This window comes from Clytia hemisphaerica, unplaced genomic scaffold, assembly GCF_902728285.1.
Source record: "Clytia hemisphaerica strain Z4C2 unplaced genomic scaffold, Clytia hemisphaerica genome assembly, whole genome shotgun sequence".
NCBI lineage: Eukaryota > Metazoa > Cnidaria > Hydrozoa > Leptothecata > Clytiidae > Clytia > Clytia hemisphaerica.
This window is the reverse complement of record NW_027103902.1, coordinates 468,073-489,583: the sequence shown is the minus strand read 5'-3', so window position 1 is coordinate 489,583 and position 21,511 is coordinate 468,073. Positions and strand designations below refer to the sequence as shown.

At 35.5% G+C, this 21,511-nt stretch overlaps 2 protein-coding genes across 2 annotated transcripts; both read left to right on the top strand.

Annotated features, from left to right (window-relative positions):
• The first annotated feature begins 1,606 nt into the window (after nucleotides 1-1,606).
• Nucleotides 1,607-15,690, top strand: LOC136808939 (A disintegrin and metalloproteinase with thrombospondin motifs 17-like). Its single transcript, XM_067065500.1, has 19 exons — nucleotides 1,607-1,826; nucleotides 3,380-3,726; nucleotides 6,707-6,860; nucleotides 7,071-7,318; nucleotides 7,910-7,993; nucleotides 8,616-8,734; nucleotides 9,003-9,152; nucleotides 9,287-9,436; nucleotides 9,588-9,738; nucleotides 10,151-10,267; nucleotides 10,630-10,775; nucleotides 11,121-11,611; nucleotides 11,867-12,024; nucleotides 12,378-12,555; nucleotides 12,882-13,020; nucleotides 13,643-13,850; nucleotides 14,157-14,309; nucleotides 14,596-14,863; nucleotides 15,199-15,690. Exons 1-19 carry the CDS (start codon nucleotides 1,727-1,729, stop codon nucleotides 15,387-15,389), a joined length of 3,552 nt encoding a protein of 1,183 aa, XP_066921601.1. The 5' UTR covers nucleotides 1,607-1,726; the 3' UTR covers nucleotides 15,390-15,690.
• Nucleotides 15,691-17,108: 1,418 nt separating this feature from the next.
• LOC136808941 (uncharacterized) lies at nucleotides 17,109-18,407 on the top strand. Its single transcript, XM_067065503.1, has 3 exons — nucleotides 17,109-17,257; nucleotides 17,528-17,795; nucleotides 18,122-18,407. The coding sequence occupies exons 1-3, from the start codon at nucleotides 17,135-17,137 to the stop codon at nucleotides 18,310-18,312; spliced, it is 582 nt and encodes a 193-aa protein (XP_066921604.1). The 5' UTR covers nucleotides 17,109-17,134; the 3' UTR covers nucleotides 18,313-18,407.
• The last annotated feature ends 3,104 nt before the right edge of the window (nucleotides 18,408-21,511 follow it).

Here is a 21,511-nt window from a genome sequence, read left to right as displayed (position 1 = left end):
TGTAACAGATTTTAATTTTTTAAGATTTTAAGTAAAGAAAATGAGCGTATTTAGGACATCGTAAGAACATTTAAACCTTAAAATTTCATAAAATCAAGAACAACCTAGCCCGAGCCAAAATTTACTGGTTCTTATAGCGTGTACTGGAAACTGAGGTTAAGGTTAAGTATTCAACGGAGTGAACTATGTCTACTTAAATTCGTTTAGCTTTCGAAGCTTAATGCAGAAAATGTGAGTCGATTCCAGAAGAAGACCTGGAATTTTATGCTGAAAGTTTATGCTCGCGAAAAAAAAATGTCGTAAATTTCGCAATTTTTCGACCTCACGAAGGTTTCTGCTCGAGAAGTTTGAAAGCCTAAAGTAGTCATATTGTGGCCGTTTTATTTGAATTGTTTAGTAATAATTGATATTTTTTCATGGCTCCCATTTGAAACCAGAGTAAGGGTTTCACTATCAAAAAAACTCACCAGGAGTTTCAGGAGAGAACAAAGCTCCCATTGATAGATGAGAATTTCGGATGATAAGATCATGAGAGAGGATATCATCTGATCTTGAAAATCTCTGTAGACAGACATATGAAACAATAAGCCACTCATCTTTTGCAACCGTGAGGTGGTCAAATCAATTTTTGATGATATCAGCGTATTTAGGTACTCTTTTTAAACGCCCCTTTCATAATACTGAGAGTGGGTTTATTCATCTTCATTTCAGCGACATAGGACAGCGGTAGATTATTTTCTCAGACGCAAACGATAAGACTAGTGAGAGAAAAAACGCAATAGAGACACATACAGTAAAGAACGAAGTATTTTGAAGTAATAATTCCTCGTGGGCTTTTTTACAATAACAGATTCTAGATTGGAAATGGTCTATATAACGTCTGAAACGTTATTTGAGATGCTAAGTATATTTCACTCCACTCTACCTCAAAAAAAGGGCAAACGACTTTTGTGGCACGGTGCCATAACCCAGCTGGCACGAAGCACAAAACCGCGTTACCATAATTTTCCAAATAAAATTGTTCGAGAGCTGGGCGGGAATGGTGCTTGGATGTTTTGATTAATATATGCTTTCACAACAATTTTTTTACAGCATTATCTTTAAAAAAAAAATCAACCCTTCAATCAAATTGTTTGTTGATTAAGTAGTACGACAGACACAAATGTTTCGATGAGTAAAGCATTTGAAAAACTTAAGAAAGTGGTCTATAATATATTGGTGGTTTTGTCAAAGCTTAAGTTGTCTTTGTGACATTGTCTTAAGTTTCCCCGTCACTTCATAACACCAAAATTCATCCTCGCAAACAATTATTGCTTGTAAGAATATTAACGTAAATCATTTAAAAAATGCTTTAAAACGCCTATATAATTACTTGCTAAAATCTGGAAAACCTGTTGTGGTGAATTTATCCTAACCAAGTTATTAAGACAATACATTACAGAGTTCTAAAGACGTCTTTGAACTTTTGAAACAATACATTTTTAAGAGTAACATTAAGAACATGACAGTCAGTGACGATTTCTCCAAGAACCGAAATTGTTCTAATAAAAAGTCTCATATTTATAGGGGCGTCTTGGTATATAAAGCGGACGTTTTACATAAGTTCAATTCAGTTTATGGTTAGCGAGTGTAAGGCTCACTAAAAAAGAAACAACGCTTTTTGGAAATTTTGTGGATCGTGAATAGCAACGATAGCTCATTTCAGAAGAACAACTTTTTTATAATAATGTATTCTATACAGATTTTTAGTGTACTTTTGACGCTTGTTATTTTAACAACCTCAATTGATGGAAGAAGAGAAAATTTATTTCGAAGCAAAGAACAAGGTTAGATTTTTCATTTTATGTAATTTTCTTTTTGTTGAATAAGGATTTATTTAACACCATGTTTTCCAAACCTCGCAATCTGAGGAGCCTGAGATCGAATTTACCAATCGCCTAAGGTTTTGAAAAATTTTACAAGGCTCCAGTGACGTCATGTCTCCATTCACATTCACATTCAAAAGACTTCAGACATTCGAAGTTATTTGACACTGCTAAACCTGATCTCAACCCCTTTTCTTACAGCTTTGGCGCAAGAATATTACCTCTAGGGGGAGTGATAATTGAAACGATAAAAGTAAAAAGTTAACGGTAGTACTTAACGGTACTGGCTAACAAAGGCTAACACCGGCAAAACAAGCCGGCAGAGCCATTAGAAGATGCCTTTAAAAATAATTTCCCTTGTCTTTGAGCGCCCAAATAAATTTATAACTGGAATTTCAATTCACAGAAATGAAGATCTCGATAAAACCTTGGGTTTGGATTCGGATTAAAAGTTTTGTTTTTAAATAAGAGTGATATCGTTTGCTTACTCATCAATTCTAATTTGCAAGCTTTTTCACACTGGATTGATACGGATGCGGAGCAAGATTGGTCAGAAGGAGGAAAAGCAAGAAAAACATTTTTTGCTTATATATATATATCAATATAATATAACAATAGCCATACACTGTCCTTATATGAAATATGTGTCTGATATGAAACGTGTACACTTATGTAAGAATAAAACCTTTAAAGAGAATTACCGAGTAAAAATCCGTGAAGCGTGTTCTCTCAAAGTAGACATCCATTAAGGATTAATTCTTTTCGCCAGTTATATTATTTGGTTGACGTCACAAGTGGTCAAATTCTTCCTGGTTTTTTATCGTTATACGATCGATACAAGAGTTATTGGAAAAATCGTTATGAAAAACCAATAACAATAACTACTTGACTTGTTGAAACCGAAAGTTGATTAGTCTGTTGACAAAATAAAAATAATTCACGTAACAATTGAAAACAAAAAAAAACAGATTTTTTGTCAAAAATCATTTCGAAAGAACTTCTAACTTCAATTTGGAGGTCCTTATCCTGTTCTTCAAGGTTTTATTTTTACATAAGGGTTTTCGTTTCATATCAGACACATATTTTATATTAGGACAGTATCTAGCCTGCCTATTGTTATATTATGCTGGTATAAGCACAAAATGTTTTTCTTTTCCTCTTTCTGACCAATCTTGCTCCACATCCGTGTCAATCCATCCAATGTGAAAAATCTTGTGAATCGAAATTGATGAGTAAGCAAACGATACCACTCATATTTAAAAACAAAACCTTTAATCACGACGCTTATCAATCCAAATACCACAAAAAATTTAGAATCGAGTGAACTCAAAAATCAAATCCCTTTTCCCATAGGGATCTTATAGCAAAGATTGATAGATAAAGAGAACAATGAGATGAGAATCTCTCACCAGGTGTTGTACCCAGAAATTAGAAATCACTACGATTTATACCTTTCCCATTTGTATGATTCATGTTTTTAAATTCACAATTCGACTCATTTTTCTTATTTGCAGAAAACTTTGCAAAGACACTACATTCATATGAAATCCTACATCCAACAATTTACTTTGATCGTACAATGGAGACAAAAATCACTTGGGAACAACTACACATCAGCCTACCGGACACCCTTTATATCGGAATCAAAATTTCCGGACAAACTTTACTAATCCAACTAGACCGTAAAAACGACTTATTAACTGATGATTTCTCATCCGAAGATGTAATCGACATCCAGGCTAAAGAAGGAAATGGTTTGGAACGCAGACTAGTGGATTCTTTTCATTTGCATTGTTATTATGCCGGATTCGTTTTTGGAATATCGGATTCCAAAGTGACCATTAGCACGTGTGATGGACTGGTAAGTAATTTTTCCCGATTTTATCCCGATTTCCTACGTCTTCTAAAAGAAAATTTCAAACTTAAGGTAAACTAATACAAGGAAGAGTAATATTGACTTGCAAGATTTCTAGTTCTTCATTTTGGACTGAACAGCCGTTACAGGTTTCCCAAAATCGAAACGGAGAAAATGAAAGTGCCCCTAGACCTAGCCTTATAAAAATTGTTGACATTAAGGCTTGATCAGTCTTGAAGTTCAGCTGTCTACTATTAGTACAATATGTCGACCACTAGACAAGAGTGATTACTTTCACAAGAATATCATATCACTTGAGGTACACCAAAGAAATCATTTGATTGGTTAAAACCTCATAAATCTTTACACTGTCACAATACAATGTCCACAAAGAAACAAAATAAATGATGAGGTTTGATCATTGATGGGGGTATCAAATTTTCCTGGTGGTTAGTTGGTTGATTTCCATATCAAGGTTAAGTTGAGCTCACAGCTAAATTTTAGGAAAATATAAAACTTCAAAAACACAGACCAGAATGACTAAAACGACCGGTCGGGAGTTATAATCTAACGAAGATCAAACGGTCAGGATTATTTCATTAATTACCAGATTACTAATAAAGAGACAAATTCAGACAAAAAATACTTGAAAACAAAGAAATGAAAAGCAAATAGGTGACGTCGAGTCAAGCATAAGAAAGATAGTAGGCAAAATCAAAACATGACCCAAAAAAATGTTACACAGAAAAGAGAGTGAATGGGCTGTACAATAAAACCAAGGGTCACAATAATTTATCCCCCAGCCGAATCTTTTGATGATTAGTATGAGAAATTCTAATAAAAGTGTTCCTATCACTTGAGGTACACCAAAGAAATCATTTGATTGGTTAAAACCTCATAAATCTTTACACTGTCAAAAACAATGTCCACAAAGAAACAAAATATATGATGAGGTTTGATCATTGATGGGGGTATCAAATTTTCCTGGTGGTTAGTTGGTTGATTTCCAAATCAACATTAAGTTGAGCTCACAACTAAATTTTAGGAAAATACAAAACTTCAAAAACACAGACCAGAATGACTAAATCGACCGGTCGGAAGTTATAGATGGCATAGATACTTGAGTCTTAAAAGCAGGATTTTATATTCAAATCTAACGAAGATAACACGGTCAGGGTTATTCTATTTACGTATTAATACCAGATAACCAAGTGAGACAAACAAAAAAACAGTTAAAAATAAAGAAATTAGGTGACAGACGCCGAGCCAAGCATAAGAAAGATAGTAGGCAAAATCAAAACATGACCCAAAAAAATGTTACACAGTAAAGAGAGTGAATGGACTGTACAATAAAACCAAGGGTCACAATAATTTATCCCCCAGCCGAATCTTTTGATGATTATTTTCAGAAAGTCTGATAAAAGTGTTCCTTCTTAGGACCAAGCCAAAGTAAATGGTATTAATTATTTCAGTGTTATGAATCAGTCTGGCTTCCGGCAACATAGGGCTAAGATCTAGGGGAAGGAGGTTTTAGTAGTTTTCAGCTTGGGAAAGCGTTTTAAAGTGAAAAATACCTAAGCTCCCAACTGACGCGGATAAATCTGATAGACGCGTTTGATTGGCTCAAGAAAAATGTGTCGCTAGACATTTGAGACTTTATGACTTTGTATAATAAGTCAATAGCAAGACATAGTCGAACGAACTTGACAGGAGTAATGTTAATTTTTATTTTTAAACATGTTTCGATATATTAATATCATCATCAGTAATTATTTAGTGTTGTAATAATAAATAAAAATTAGGTTATTAAAAGTGCAAGTAAAATGATAAAATGAGACGAAGTATAAGGACAAAATCAAAATAATCAAACTATCAAATTAACTTTTCAACGTTTTCTGGATATTCAGGACACCTCTTAAACGTTCATTCCATAAGTACTCCCTTTCAGACAAAGAGTACTTTCCTCTAGAGTACATGTTTTCAAGGTACTGAACTGAGAAGTCAGTTTTCTCTTTACCAACACTACAAGTTTTCGAGTGTTCCAAAACTGCCGAGGTTCGTGATTTTTGGAAATGTTCCTTAAACCTTTGACCAAATTTTGTGGTAGTTTTACCAACATAGAGTGATAAGCACGAGCACGAAATACAATAGATACCACAGTTTGAACACAATAAAGAACTGTCAACAGGATAACTACGACCATTGGTTGGTGATTCAATATGACTATTTTCGTTACGAATATCGTTGGAGCAAACAACACAACGCCGAGAACAAGCTTATGACTTTGTATCCGTTATGTCGTGAAAAGATTAATTTTTGATGAAAATGAGTACTTTTTTATTAGAACGATCATATTTAAGAACAAAGAGCTCATTTTCGAGAAGCTGGGAAAAGGATGTTCGAGCAAAACTAGCTTTATGGTGTCGAGGAAAAAGCCGTGGTCGTTTAGTTCAGGCAAAAACAAAGTTTATGATGGTTTGAAACATACTTTTATAGCATTGAAATGGTTTGAATTATAACAAAACTAAAATCTAGCCAGACTATGTTCATTGTTTTCCTTATAAAGTAACACTACTTAAACCATCGTCAACATTCTCCTGATAAAGTGTTAGCCCGCAAGCTAAAGAAGTGAAATGTTGTGAAAACCACAGGCTAAATGATAAATGACATAACACTTCAAAAAATTGATTGGCGAAAATCCACACAAAGGTCAAATAAAGCCGACTTTTCAAACCGCTAATTGACTCCGATATAAGTAACTGCCCATTATTTGTCTATAGCAACTTCACACAAATTAAAGGAACTAATTTTGGCGGAAAATACTTTAAGTGACGTTCTTTGCGGTTTTTATGTAAAAATTTGTATTTCCCAAAAAACTTCAAACCACATCAAAATATCCACGCATCTAAGTATTGTGTCACGGCAGACATACCCCTACCATTTCCAACATCATGGTGAGACATGATTTATTTCTCTTTACTTACAGAGGGGATATATTAATCTTGATAACGAAGCATACCAAATCCAACCGATGCGAGCGCAAGATGGCGGATTCGCACATTTGGTTTATCGCAGTGATGCGAAAAAAGCGGAACATGGGCGTTCAATGGAATGTGTGACTGGAAGATTCGAGAGAAAATGTAAGTAACAGATTTTCTTGGCTCTACGGCAGAATTCTTAGATATACAGAAAAATATGTATACGCTTAGCTGTAATAATCAACTATAATCATCTGAATCGCAGACTTCTACAAAACCACAGGTAGTATAAACAGCACGAACCCGTTAGTGGATACCAGCAGCCTACTAATTTCATTTTTTCTGAGTTATTTTAAATTTCCAACTTTTCAGTTGAAGACGGCCAACCAGACACAACTTTTGACGAGAACATGAACATTAGGCATTTCACCAAAGAATCTAACCATCACCAACAAGTTCAACAAATTAACAGAACTACTCAACAAAAACGTACAAGAAGATCAACATTCTCACAACAAGTCATAGCAACAGTAGAAGTCTTTGTTGTTGCTGATAAAGATATGATACAATTTCACGGCAACGATACCATTGAAGATTATGTACTGACTATGATGAATATGGTAAGATGCTTTCTTCGATACCGTAAAAAAGGCCTTTGAAAGCTTTCTAAGTAAGTAGATGAGTTTGCTACCGTAGACGAGGGCGACCCAAAGGTAGACGAGGGCGACCCAAAGGTAGACGAGGGCGACCCGAAGGTAGATGAGGGTGACCTGAAGGTAGATGAGGGCGACCTGAAGGTAGATGAGGGCGACCTGAAGGTAGATGAGGGTGACCTGAAGGTAGATGAGGGCGACCTGAAGGTGGATGAGGGCGACCTGAAGGTAGATGAGGGCGACCTGAAGGTGGATGAGGGCGCCACACTTTTCCCTGGATTTATCCACCCTCCTCTTTAATTGCTGAGCATCAAGTAGAGAGGCATTAAGTAATATTTTGTAAATCTTTGGTATGACCCGGCTGAGGATCAAACCAACAACTTTGCGCTTCGTAGCGTACCTTCATGCTACGCCACTCTAAACATGAAATACTTCACTTTTTTCATACTTCAACTTCAACTTTACAATTCTTGATTCTATTTTATTGGCCACTAAAAAGCACTTACAAAGTTCAACTTTTTACTTCCCAGAATTTAACTCATCCTCAACTTAATTCAGGTGTCGGATATGTACAAAGAACCATCATTGGGTGCAATTGTGAACATTGTCGTTACCAAACTCCTTGTTCTTGACACAGATGAGGTGAGTGCAGTGAACCCGAATTTCCCCGATAATCCAAATAGTTCCCCGATGACTTATTTTTTGGCGGGAAAGTGAAAACCGGTCTCAACAATAATATCGAGATTGACTCAAGGCAGGAAAGCTTTCAGTAAAGCTTTTCGGAAAATGAGTCCCACATAAAGTTCTTATTAATATATCGGTCCATTTTTCACCTTAGCCCCCAGGCTATGATGTAGTCTAAGGTTAAGAAATATTTGACAATGGAATGTTGGGATTTTGAAATCATAAATCATAAAACACCCACTATTAAACCAACCTTTCTTAAAGATCTGATGATATTTCAAAAAAAGAGAGAAATCTTTCTTGAATATTTATGAGGAGACGGTAAAAACCTCATGTAAGTGATCCTACACCAAAAGTTTGGGATATACCACTTGAAACATCAGACACTGTGTTGGTTTAGTTATGGTTATTTATGAGGGTTTCTACATTATCAAGAGATAAGTTCCCATTCACAAACATCACAAACGTCTATCCCCTAAACTTTGTAGATAGAAAATCCTTTGCTTCTAAGAATTGCGAGTAGAAACTTTCCGGAAAGAATTTAAAAATTAAATCCACGCTACTCCATTTCACTTTCCAGGTTAAGATTTCGAGTAACGGAGACAAAACGTTGGCAAGTTTTTGCGAATGGCAATTTTTACAGAACTTAAGGAATCCAAACTCAAACCAGAAATTCGATGTTGCTTTACTGCTGACGAGGTAAGAACAAATAAGGATCTGAGGTATTGGAGAAATTATATTACGTCAATAATCTTTTCATAGTAAAAATAGTTAGTATACCTAAAACTTTTCGAGTAAATAATAAGAGTCTAAAGTACTCAAACATCTGGAGTAAGGTTTATTGTGTTCCTAAATTTTCGGTTGTTTTCTGTAGGAAAAAAAGATGCAATTTAACACTCCACTCTTGTATTACACCATTATAAGGTAATTCTTACGACCTTATTTGTTTTTTTTTTCATCACTATAGGAAAGATCTTTGTTTGAGATCAGATGTTCCATGTGGTACGATCGGCTTAGCATACATCGGTGGAATGTGCAGCTCCAACAGAAAATGCGCAGTTATTGAAGATATTGGTTTAAACACTGCTTACACTATCGCACACGAGCTTGGTCACACGTAAGGCTCTTTTTACATGTTTACTTTCAAAATTAGCAGATTCTGTATTTAACTTTCTTGGTTCAAAAGTTATTCAAAAGTTCTTGGTGCTATTTGATTGGTTGTATATCTTTCTTTTCTCGACAATGCTTTAGCCTGGGAATGCAGCATGATGGATTAGACAACAATTGCGCCACACAGTCTAATGGGCGGTCGCACATGATGGCTAGCCACTGGCCTGCAGTTTCTGCCAAACCTATGAAATGGTCCAAATGCTCAGCAAACAAACTGCAATCGTATTTAAGGTAACTTTTGCAAGCACTTTTTTTAAACAAATTTTACGATACCCATGGTCTCACCAAAAACCGGTATCTTTTATTCCGTAAACTGCATAAAAAAGTCATGACACGTCTTATATAGGCTATCATTGAGTTAATTTTTTCTTTTCACTTCCAGTTCATACAAGAGCTTTTGCATTCAAAGCAAAGCACCCGTCTTCAACATTGAATACGAACATCGAAGGAAATTCCCCGGTGAACTTTATGATGCTGATACACAATGTCAACAACAGTTCGGAAAATTCTCAAGACATTGTAAATATTTCAAGGTCAGTCAGTACCTCCACAGTAGATTTTGAAAGAAAGAGCGTTAGACAAGTTTTTACAAAATTTGTAATGTAAAAACCTGTTTAAAATCTAAACCTCAAAAGAAAAAAGAGCTTTAACAAAATGCTTCGTACAAGAACTTGGAGGTTGAAAACTCTGCCCTGTTGTTATTCTGGTTGATTGGCGATTCCAAATAAACAAATTGCATAAGTTGGGAATTTAAAGTGGGCTAAACTAAGACAACCCTGCATTACCAAGGTAGTAGACATTTTCGCTAAGTGAGGATGAAAATTTGAGGAACGAGGTTTTCTAAGATACTTTTCGAAACCATGGTTGAGAGGGTGCAACTGGGTCTATAGCACAGGGGTGTGCTAAGTAATTCAAAGTTCTTCTTCTATATTTTTATTGGAACAGCGAACGGGCATGGCGACCAAGATGTGTCAAAAGCTTTGGTGTGAGGTAGAAGGGGAACAATTTTGTATGTCCAAACTCGATGCTGCAGCTAAAGGGACAGAGTGTAACCCTGCAAAGGTATGACCTTAAGATAAAATGTAACTTTCGCTTGCACGACTTTATTTCTCTGTCTATCACGTTCATTTTTCAAAAGTGAAGGTCTCAAAAAGTGATTTTATGATGCTTCTTTAAATTGTTTCCAAGTAAATATTGATCTAGATTAGAATATAACTACACTGGACTCTCGCTCGGGGACTCAAACGAGAAATCTTATTTATTCGAATTACAGAGATTCGAATAGTAGAAAGTATTTTCAGAGGGTTTCTCCTCGACAGGGACTAGAAACAAGTTCGAATGATAGAAAAATTCGAATGATGGAAGTTCGAATAATTGAGAGTTTCAAAACATACGAAAAAATTTCATGTTTTATTTCTTCACAGTGGTGCATGTACGGTAAATGCGTTCCCAATACGGAAATTCCGCATGCCATACACGGTGGATGGAGCAAATGGACGGGATGGTCAAGATGTACACGACACTGTGGTATTGGTGTCCAGCAAAGAGAAAGGTTTTGCGACAACCCAAGGTACATTTAAACACATAACATTCTATCAACATCTATCCAACGTCCTTAACATCCAAATACAGTGGTCGAAGCAAGATTTTTTACGTTCGAGACGGAAAATGGATTTTGCACAGTTTTTCACAAAAAAATGCAGAATTTTGAAATAGAAGAAGCCTCTTTATATACTTCAATAAAACTGAAAACAAAAGAACTTTCAACACTGCAAATGCAAGATATAATCTTAACAATGTTGTGCTCAGCTGGGTGAACAGCAATCTAGATTTCTAGTACTGCCCTTTGAGAATTGAGAAAAGATCAATGAAACCAACCTAGTTCTAACGTACATTTCATTCCATTATCTTCTAGTCCACGAAACGGAGGTCAACCATGTCCTGGGGAACGTATTGAGCACAAAACGTGCAACACAAGACCTTGTATGGCATCGTCTAGAGATTTCAGGCGTAAACAATGCTCTCAAATCAATAACAGTACCCATACCTTTGTTCCTGTCCATTCATCCAAAGAACCATGCTCTCTACATTGCCGTCCGGAAAGTAATAATGCATATTATTCGATACGTGTCCGTAGTCAGGTAGTTGACGGAACACCCTGCTATGAAGGATCATCGGATATCTGTGTTAACGGACAGTGCCGTCAGATTGGATGCGACTTGAAATTGAATTCAAAACTTTTTACGGATGTTTGTGGCGTATGTGGTGGAAAAGCAGATACGTGTCGAATGATTGAAGGCAAGTTTTCACAACCTCTTGGTGAAGGTTACGTGAAGGCAGTTGATATCCCGCGCGGTGCACGTAACGTACTGGTACAGGAAGTCAGACCGTGTCCAAGTTTCTTAGGTAAGTCACAAACTAATCTATTGGAAATGTAAGCTGAGCGCTCCGTCAGAACCCATAGATGCTCAAAAACAGATTTGAAGATAGTCTTCTACTCTAGATGAAAAAAGGACCTCGGATGAGAGAAACAAAGATTAAGAGGGTTACAATTCTATAGATAAGTGAAAGCGCTTGTTACATTACACCAAGAAAATAAATCTGAGGAAAAGTCTCCAAGAAGAAACCAGGGTTTTAATTTTCCTTCATTTCTACCATTAGCATTGAGTGGACCTGGTTCTTACAATATCAATGGCAACTACACCATCAAGCTGCCGGGAACGTATGATTTTAACGGAACCTCGGTGACGTATCGACGTAGAGGAACGCAAGAGACGTATCTGGTTGAAGGACCTTTGAAAACGACTATGCATTTTAAGGTATGTTTAACAACAGATTTTGGTTGACTCTGAGACGCTGAGGTCGTCTGTGTAAGGATTCTTTATAAAACTTTTGTTTCAAGGGACATAATCTGTGAAAAACTTATCTATTCTTTTCTTTTACTTTAACATACTTTTGCAACCCGGTTAAGGTTCTGTTCTTTTATGTACCTAGAAACCCTCACTTATGAAAATTGCCCAACAAAAACAATATTCCTGTATCACCCCTTCCCAGCTATCAGGTGTTAAAAGTTTTCGCGATTCGTCTTTTTATATTTCTAAGGGTGTGTAGAATCTTTTTTACAGTTAAGGGATAATTTGTTGACCTGTGTTCCAACATTTTTTATTCAAAGGTGTTGTTCCAGGGTTACAACTTTGGAATCAAATATCGTTACGTCATGCCCATTGACAAAGAAGAAATCGAAAAGAATTCCCAAAAGAAGAAAGATTTACAATTGAAAAAGAAACAAGCCAAAAGATTTGGTTGGATGCAAGGACAATGGAAGAAATGCTCCGTACAATGTGGCGGAGGTACGTTTTGATTGGTCGCTTATATGTGTTTCTCGTACTCTGATTGGTCGCTTTCAAGTGTTTCTCGTACTCTGATTGGTCGCTTTCAAGTGTTTCTCGTATTCTGATTGGGTATTTAAGAAAGATTCTCCACATTTTATTGGCTTATTAAAATTCGCTGATTGGATTAAAAGTCATTCTTGTATTCTGAGGATTGATTTCGTCAAGAATTGAAGATATGATTTTTTTTTCAAGACCTTCATAACGGAAGTAACGGAAACGGGTAATCTTCTAAATACCGGCATAAAGTTGATAGCATATAAATGAATTTCATTGGACAATTCCAGGTATCATGAGACGAGAGAAAGCAAGATGTTTACATTTCGAAGGGACGAAAGCGACTTTTGTTGAGAACGGAAAATGTGTTCATGCCAAGTCTCCTGTCGATGAAGTCAAAGCATGCAATGAACAAAAATGTCAAAAAGCGTAAGTGCAACAACTGTTAACGATAGGCTATTTGTCAACTATCGTTCATGGGGGGGGGGGGTGGAGGATGAATTGTCCAGGGGTATTGAAAAAATACCAAAAAATTGCAATGTCCAGGGGTAATTTTTTGTGTCCACGACGTTGATTTGATGTTTGTCCAGGGGTATAACCCGTGTCCAGGGGTAATTCATGAAAAAAATAATATATCCTCCACCCCCCATGAACGGATTTTTTCTGGAAGAGCCCATTCGAACTAAGACATTGACCCTCTTAGCTGGAAAGCCGTATCTTTCAACATTTCGAAGAAAACTATTGGTCTGATCGAATAAGAGGGAGCCAACGTTATAGGCATGTTTACTGTTGAGGGTTATACTTTTATCTACAGAACCAAATCTCTGGATCTTTGACTAACTTTTGGAATCCCTGGATTATTATCATCGACATAGAGAGAGACCCTCTGGATTTGACCTCTTCCTGAATCGCAAAAACTCTTGCTCAACCAATTAATAAGCTCTGGATTTTTCCTACTCGATAGTCACTGCTACTGGTTCTTGGAAATACGGATTTTTATTCCCACAATTTGAAAATCATAAATGACAAAAAACTTTCTTTTTTTTCTCAGATGGTACAAAGGTGATTGGAGTTATTGCAGTCGTCCCTGTGGCAACGGTAGAAAGACACGAAAAGTTGTTTGCAAAGAACAAAAACAAAATGGCGGATGGAAGATCATTGATCCGAACGAATGTAATCCGGCGACCAAACCAATCTCTGTCAGTGCTTGTATCATCAGATCTTGTTTTTTGAAATGGGAAGCTTCGAAATGGGGAAAGGTCAGTCATCATGAGTTTATTTCAATCGAGTGTTTGAAGTAGAGACTCAGTTTTGACTTCTTAAAGGTCTCTTATCAATTAAGACACAAAGTTTATCAATTAACTTTTTGTGGGTGTTATAGATAGGTTGATATGATCATTTTTCGACATTGTGTCCATTTGCCAGTACCAGATGCATTTTTCATCAGCAAATTATTAATTTGTCCTGTGTTTTGAGACCCAAATACAAATTTCGACATATTACCCACATCATGTAACTCTTTAAAACATCTTAAATGTACCATTTTTCATCTATTCAATATTTAGTGTCAAGGAAAGTGTGGTAAAACAGGTTTCATGGAGCGAGAAGTGACTTGCTCACGACCTAACGGATGCAACCCAAAAACTAAACCAATTGTCAGAAGGAGATGTCGAATGACGAAATGCAAATACGGATGGACAGTACAGCCTTGGGGACCGGTAAGATATTCGATATAATATCTGAGCAAATTCTGGCAATTATGCAAATCCTTCGTGAAGGGAACCAAACTCAAATTTCTCAAGTTATGCATTCACATTTTGACGGAAGCATTCTGTTGTCACTCGTTGTCGCTAGACCGTGAACTCGACCAAGGAACGTGAACGATCAAGGCGTCAGCGCCCGTGACCAGGGGTTCCCAGTCCGAATCCCCGCTCCTTCCAATGTTTCGTTCAATCTTTAGCAAAAAATATTTGTCTAACATAATATTTTCGTTCATTCTTTTAGTGTTCAAAGAGCTGTGGCAAAGGTGCTCAAACACGGCTTATAGATTGCCGATCAAAAAAGACATTCAAAATTGCACCCACGAAGCTTTGCACTGACAGCAAGCAACCAAGAGTATCAAGGGCGTGTCTCACTAAATGTAAAAAAACGCCCTCGAGGAAGATTCGTTATAGAGGGCGCCGCCCTTCTTTGAACCAAAGACCTTTACAGTCACCAGCATCTCCATCGAAAAACAAAGTCAACATCTTCAAAAATCTTCTAAACATATCAGGTATATATTTGAACATTTTACATTAAATCTTGCTTCCCATTTTTCAACGAATGCTTCAAATCTGACAGCATATGGACTGTGGACTGTAGTTTTAGGGGAAATAATTTCTGCGGGATTTTTCATGATATGAAGATATTGTTTTGTTTTTTTCAACGGATCTTATTATCGCGGCTGAAACCCACTTTTTCCGAAATTTTTCCATTATCCTCTAGAGATTTTTACGGATTTGCATTAAAATCCTCTTTTTCGGGATTAATGTTGACAATAGCAAATTAGTTCTGTATCTATCAAGGTTATGAATAATTTCTTGACAATCTCATGTTTTTATGTTCCAGTTCCAATCAACCGAACCAAACAATGCAAGGATCGTTTACTGTCATGGTCGTGTAAAATGTTCATTTTGGTCTATAACGCCGCTGGTGGTCGTTCTTATTGCTACACAGCCAAAGCTCAATCACAATGTTGCGCTACTTGCCGTATAGAGCGAAATAAAAGACGACGCAGAAGAAAAAGATTCATCGCTTGAGAAAGTTTACATACAAAACACTGTAAAATTAGTCTGGTGATATCGAGACAAATGAATAACAGGATTTGATACAAGACACTGCAAATTTTGTACGAGACATCGAGGCATTTTTGGTGTTTCAAGAAAGCTGGAGAGATTAAATGCGCGAGGCAAATTAAATGCCAAAATAATAAACACTCTAAAAATTGGATAATCAAGGTTGTAAATATTTTTGTTTAGAATAAAGTATTTTATCCAGTTTTGGAAACGTGAAGGGAAGGCCGAGGTATATTTTTCTTAAAAGTATCCACAAAAATTTTGCTTTTAGTATATTAATGTAATTTTGAGTATGAAAAGTAATAATTTATGTCTAGTCGCCTTTTTTAGATGTTTTTTCTAATATTTGAAATAAAAACAAAAATGGACTCAAATTTTCAAAAATTAATATTCTGCCAGCTCTTTAGATCATTGATCATCTTTCTGGACCTGTGTTCTATTACCTTTAAAAAACTCTTATTTCTCCTATCTTGACCTTTTTAGATAAGAAAACGTGTTTATGCCTACTACGAGCTTCAAAGACAATTGAAACGGCAGATCTTTAAGTTTAAATTCGTCTTCACCAACTCCATTATCAACTTTTTTATTACTAGCCACCACCAGATACACATTTTTTATAAGAACATCCGAAAATTTTTGAAGCCTTTGGATGTTCTTAAAATTTTTGAGTTTTAAGCCTAAAAATGTTCTTAAACATGTTCTTATTTTCGCCATTTTTTTAGTTTTTTGTCCATTTTCCTATAAGAAATCGGGTGTTTTAAGAGTCCATGAAGCCTTAAAATGTTCTTAACTTTTAACATTTTGGCCATCGAAGCCTTATGATCTTATATAGTTTGTTCTTATACAAAAAACGTATCGTCCATTGCACGATCTAAAATGATTAGGGGGTAAGTAGAGATGATTCTCTTCCAACACGTTTTTTATAAGAAAATTCTTGGAGCCTTCGGATGTGAGTTTTAAGCCTTTTTTCTTAATATTTTGACCATTGAAACCTTATGTTCTTTTATTAACTGGTTGAAGTAAAAGCCGGTCAATACAAGAAAATGCGCTATTTTGATTGGTTCTCTAGCGGTCAATATAATACGGTAAAGACCACTTCAGTGCTTTGGTCAAACTGACGATGATTTTGAAAAGGGAAATTTGTTTTATAGAAAAGTTTCGTCAGTTTGAACATGATTTAAAAAACTGACGTTGCAATGACTTCTCATAAGAAAGTGACGTCAGAATAAATCAAAGAAAATATTGGGTAAAAAAGAAACGAAAAAATCATGGAAATCGAGTGGAAAATGCATTTTTTTGGCCAGAAACACACAAAGAATGTTCACCAGTTAATAAACACAATAATATAACTGTTTTCTCGGTCAATACGTAAAATATTGACCTTATCCTGCGCACAGACCTCACAAGCTCGGTCTGTACTTCGGCTGCGGTCAATATTTTACCGTATTGACCTCCAAACCAGTTATTATTGTATTAATAAAGTTTTTCTTTTGAAAAACGTTTCCCGTTGCAACAATTCAATACCACTAGATAATCAAACATAAAAGCATGACCGAGCTATCAATTTTTCACCTTAGGCGATTATTTTTTTGTTTTTCATAAAGTTTATCAATGTTTTGATGGATTTTCAAATCTTTGATTTTTGACAGATTTTGTAAAAACGAAAGTTCAATATTTAGTGTCAAGGAAAGTGTGGTAAAACAGGTTTCATGGAGCGAGAAGTGACTTGTTCACGACCTAACGGATGCAACCCAAAAACTAAACCAATTGTCAGAAGGAGATGTCGAATGACGAAATGCAAATACGGATGGACAGTACAGCCTTGGGGACCGGTAAGATATTCGATATAATTCTGGCAATTATGCAAATCCTTCGTGAAGGGAACCAAACTCAAATTTCTCAAGTTATGCATTCACGGAAGCATTCTGTTGTCACTCGTTGTCGCTAGACCGTGAACTCGACCAAGGAACGTGAACGATCAAGGCGTCAGCGCCCGTGACCAGGGGTTCCCAGTCCGAATCCCCGCTCCTTCCAATGTTTCGTTCAATCTTTAGCAAAAAAATTATATTTGTCTAACATAATATTTTCGTTCATTCTTTTAGTGTTCAAAGAGCTGTGGCAAAGGTGCTCAAACACGGCTTATAGATTGCCGATCAAAAAAGACATTCAAAATTGCACCCACGAAGCTTTGCACTGACAGCAAGCAACCAAGAGTATCAAGGGCGTGTCTCACTAAATGTAAAAAAACGCCCTCGAGGAAGATTCGTTATAGAGGGCGCCGCCCTTCTTTGAACCAAAGACCTTTACAGTCACCAGCATCACCATCGAAAAACAAAGTCAACATCTTCAAAAATCTTCTAAACATATCAGGTATATATTTGAACATTTTTACATTAGATCTTGCTTCCCATTTTTCAACGAGTGCTTCAAATCGGACAGCATATGGACTGTGGACTGCAGTTTTAGGGAAACAATTTTTGCAGGATTTTTCATGATATTGTTTTGTTTTTGTCAATGGAACTTATTATCGCGGCTGAAACCAACTTTTTCCGGAATTTTTCCATTATCCTCTAGAGATTTTTACGGATTTGCATTAAAATCCTCTTTTCGGGATTAATGTTGACAATAGCAAATTAGTTCTGTACCTATCAAGGTTATGAATAATTTCTTGACAATCTCATGTTTTTATGTTCCAGTTCCAATCAACCGAACCAAACAATGCAAGGATCGTTTACTGTCATGGTCGTGTAAAATGTTCATTTTGGTCTATAGCGCCGCTGGTGGTCGTTCTTATTGCTACACAGCCAAAGCTCAATCACAATGTTGTGCTACTTGTCGTATAGAGCGAAATAAAAGACGACGCAGAAGAAAAAGATTTATCGCTTGAGAAAGTTTCTATACAAAACACTGTAAAATTAGTCTGGTGATATCGAGACAAATGAATAACAAGTTTTGATACAAGACACTACAAATTTTGTACGAGACATCGAGGCATTTTTGGTGTTTCAAGAAAGCTGGAGAGATTAAATGGACGAGGCAAATTAAATGCCAAAAAAATAAACACTCAAAATTGGATAATCAAGGTTGTAAATATTTTTGTTTAGAAATAAAGTATCTTATCCAGTTTTGGAAACGTGAAGGGAAGGCCGAGGTATATTTTTCTTAAAAGTATCCACAACAATTTTGCTTTTAGTATATTAATGTAATTTTGAGTATGAAAAGTAATAATTTATGTCTAGTCGCCTGTTTTAGATGTTTTTTCTAATATTTGAAATAAAAACAAAAATTGACTCAAATTTTCAAAAATCAATATTCTGCCAGCTCTTTAGATCATTGATCATCTTTCTGGACCTGTGTTCTATTACCTTTAAAAAACTCTTATTTCTCCTATTTTGACCTTTTTAGATAAGAAAACGTGTTTATGCCTACTACGAGCTTCAAAGACAATTGAAACGGCAGATCTTTAAGTTTAAATTCATCTTCACCAACTCCATTATCAACTCTTTTATTACTAGCCACCACCAGATACACATTTTTTTTAAGAACATCCAAAATTTTTGAAGCCTTTGGATGTTCTTAAAATTTTGAGTTTTTAGCCTAAAAATGTTCTTATTTTCGCCATTTTTTTTGGTTTTTTGTCCATTTTCCTATAAGAAATCGGGTGTTTTAAGAGTCCATGGAGCCTTAAAATGTTCTTAACTTTTAACATTTTGGCCATCGAAGCCTTATGTTCTTGTATAGTTTGTTCTTATACAAAAAAACGTGTCGTCCATTGCACGATCTAAAATGATTAGGGGGTAAGTAGAGATGATTCTCTTCTAACACGTTTTTTATAAGAAAATTCTTGGAGCCTTCGGATGTGAGTTTTAAGCCTTTTTTCTTAATACTTTGACCATTGAAACCTTATGTTCTTATAAAGTTTTTCTTTTGAAAAACGTTTCTCGTTGCAACAATTCAATACCACTAGATAATCAAACATAAAAGCATGACCGAGCTATCAATTTTTCACCTTAGGCGATTATTTGTTTGTTTTTTATAAAGTTTATCAATGTTTTGATGGATTTTCAAATCTTTGATTTTTGACAGATTTTGTAAAAACGAAAGTGAAAAGTTTCAAAATGACACCATCCTCTTTTCTACTTCAATACACTCATTCTGGTCAAGAATCAAGAATACCTTAACCCTATTTTTATCAGGGGGGGGGGGTGCTTTCCACCAGGCTGGCACTCTTTTGCTGATAGCTCACTGGAAATTTTTTTTAACACTCTGAAAGTTTTTGACTTTTAATATAATCCTATTAGCAGCATGTATACCAAATTTTACAATTATACACCGACCAGATCAGGTTTTATGACTTTTTTGTGCAGGCATATCATAAAATCCAGCTAAAACCCTGTAAAATCCCAAAATGTTAAATTTAGCATAACTTTTGATCTAGGCATCCAACTGACTTCAAATTTTGACAGGTTTTAGGTATCAATGATAAATTTTAAAAAATATTTTAAAAAATTGAAAAATCTGCTGACGTCATCAAAAATGATGTCATTGTTTTTTGAAAAAATTTACTCATTTTCTGCATGGATTTTAAACCTCGATTTTATTAGTATGTTAAAAACCGGCAAATATGTTAAAGATATTCTTTTTGGCTTTTAGAAATTTTGAGAATACAAAATTCGAAAAAGCCTGATAATAATAGGGTTAAGGGAAGAAATTTTCGCGGGAATTTAATTTCGCGGTTGGTCAAATTGTTTTTTTTCGAGGGAATTTAATTTCGCAGTTTATCGATTTTCGAAAAATTCGCGGGAATTTAATTTCGCGGATCACTGAAAACTTGATTTTTTTATTTGACTACACGTTGTAATTTTTTTACAAGAAACACCTTTATAAGGAACCTGAGACTGAGATTTGACTGTGAATCTTAAGGAAACTCACAAACTATACACGTATTTGAAATATTGAACATACAGAATGAAAGTGGACATTGAGAAAAGCATTTTGGTAATGATTTTGAAAAATTTCGCGGGAATTTAATTTCGCGGTTCACCGATTTTGAAAAATTTCGCGGGAATTTAATTACGCGGATTGACGATTTTGTAAAATTTCACGGGAACTTAATTTCGCGGTTTTAGGCAAAATCCGCGAAAACCGCGAAATTTTCTTCCCGCGAAAATTTCTTCCCTTAAGATAATTAAAAGGTAAATTTCAATCAGAAGTACATGTTTTTTCTTTTATAAGCATACGAAGGCTCAAATTTGCAGAATTCCTACACATAACATAAGTATATATGTCAGCCTGGAATATTTTTCAAGTTGTCATCTTTTATCTGTTTAAAAAGGTTTGACAGAGGTCAATTAAAAAAAAAGAGATTCCACGGCTAGCTACATTCCACTGCTCCTAAAATCTGAACAAATTTTTACAAAATTTCTGAAATTTCACTAAAAACTTGGCTCGGGGTGAATGATAAGCATGATTCATAAGCATGATTTATAAGCATATAATAAGCATAGGCTATGTCTGGATGCTTTAAGAACTTAAGCATACACGAGCCTGACCAAGGGGCATACACTTGCTTATAAAAAACATGTACTCCAGCTTTCAGGGTCTTTCGAAAAATGTGATCAGCCACTTAACATTTTCATACAAAAAGAATAGTTTTGAAATCTAATCAATAAAGTCAGCAAAACCAATAATGGACTAGACTTATTGTTCATCCTCTAGCGAAAAAGTTTCTTATAGAAGTTTCTTATATAGGAAGTGTATCATAGAGGTCTGCGATTCAGACTAATAATGGACGTAACAAAACAATGAACATAAAAAGTACGTGCACGGAACTTGCGAAAAAAAGGCTTTCATATTCTAGTGACAGAGGTGAATTGGTAACTCCTTTTTTGCGAATTCAGTTAAAAAGATGACAAACAGAATCAATTCACAAGCCCTTGTAACGTAGACGATATATCGCAGAATTTTAGCCTTTTTAAAATTTTAATCCGTTTCCATTTTAAAATTGCTCATCAGTTTAAAAAAAGATACTACTACTTTGTTAGTCTTGAGATCTATACTCTCTAACCAAAACTTACACCACATAA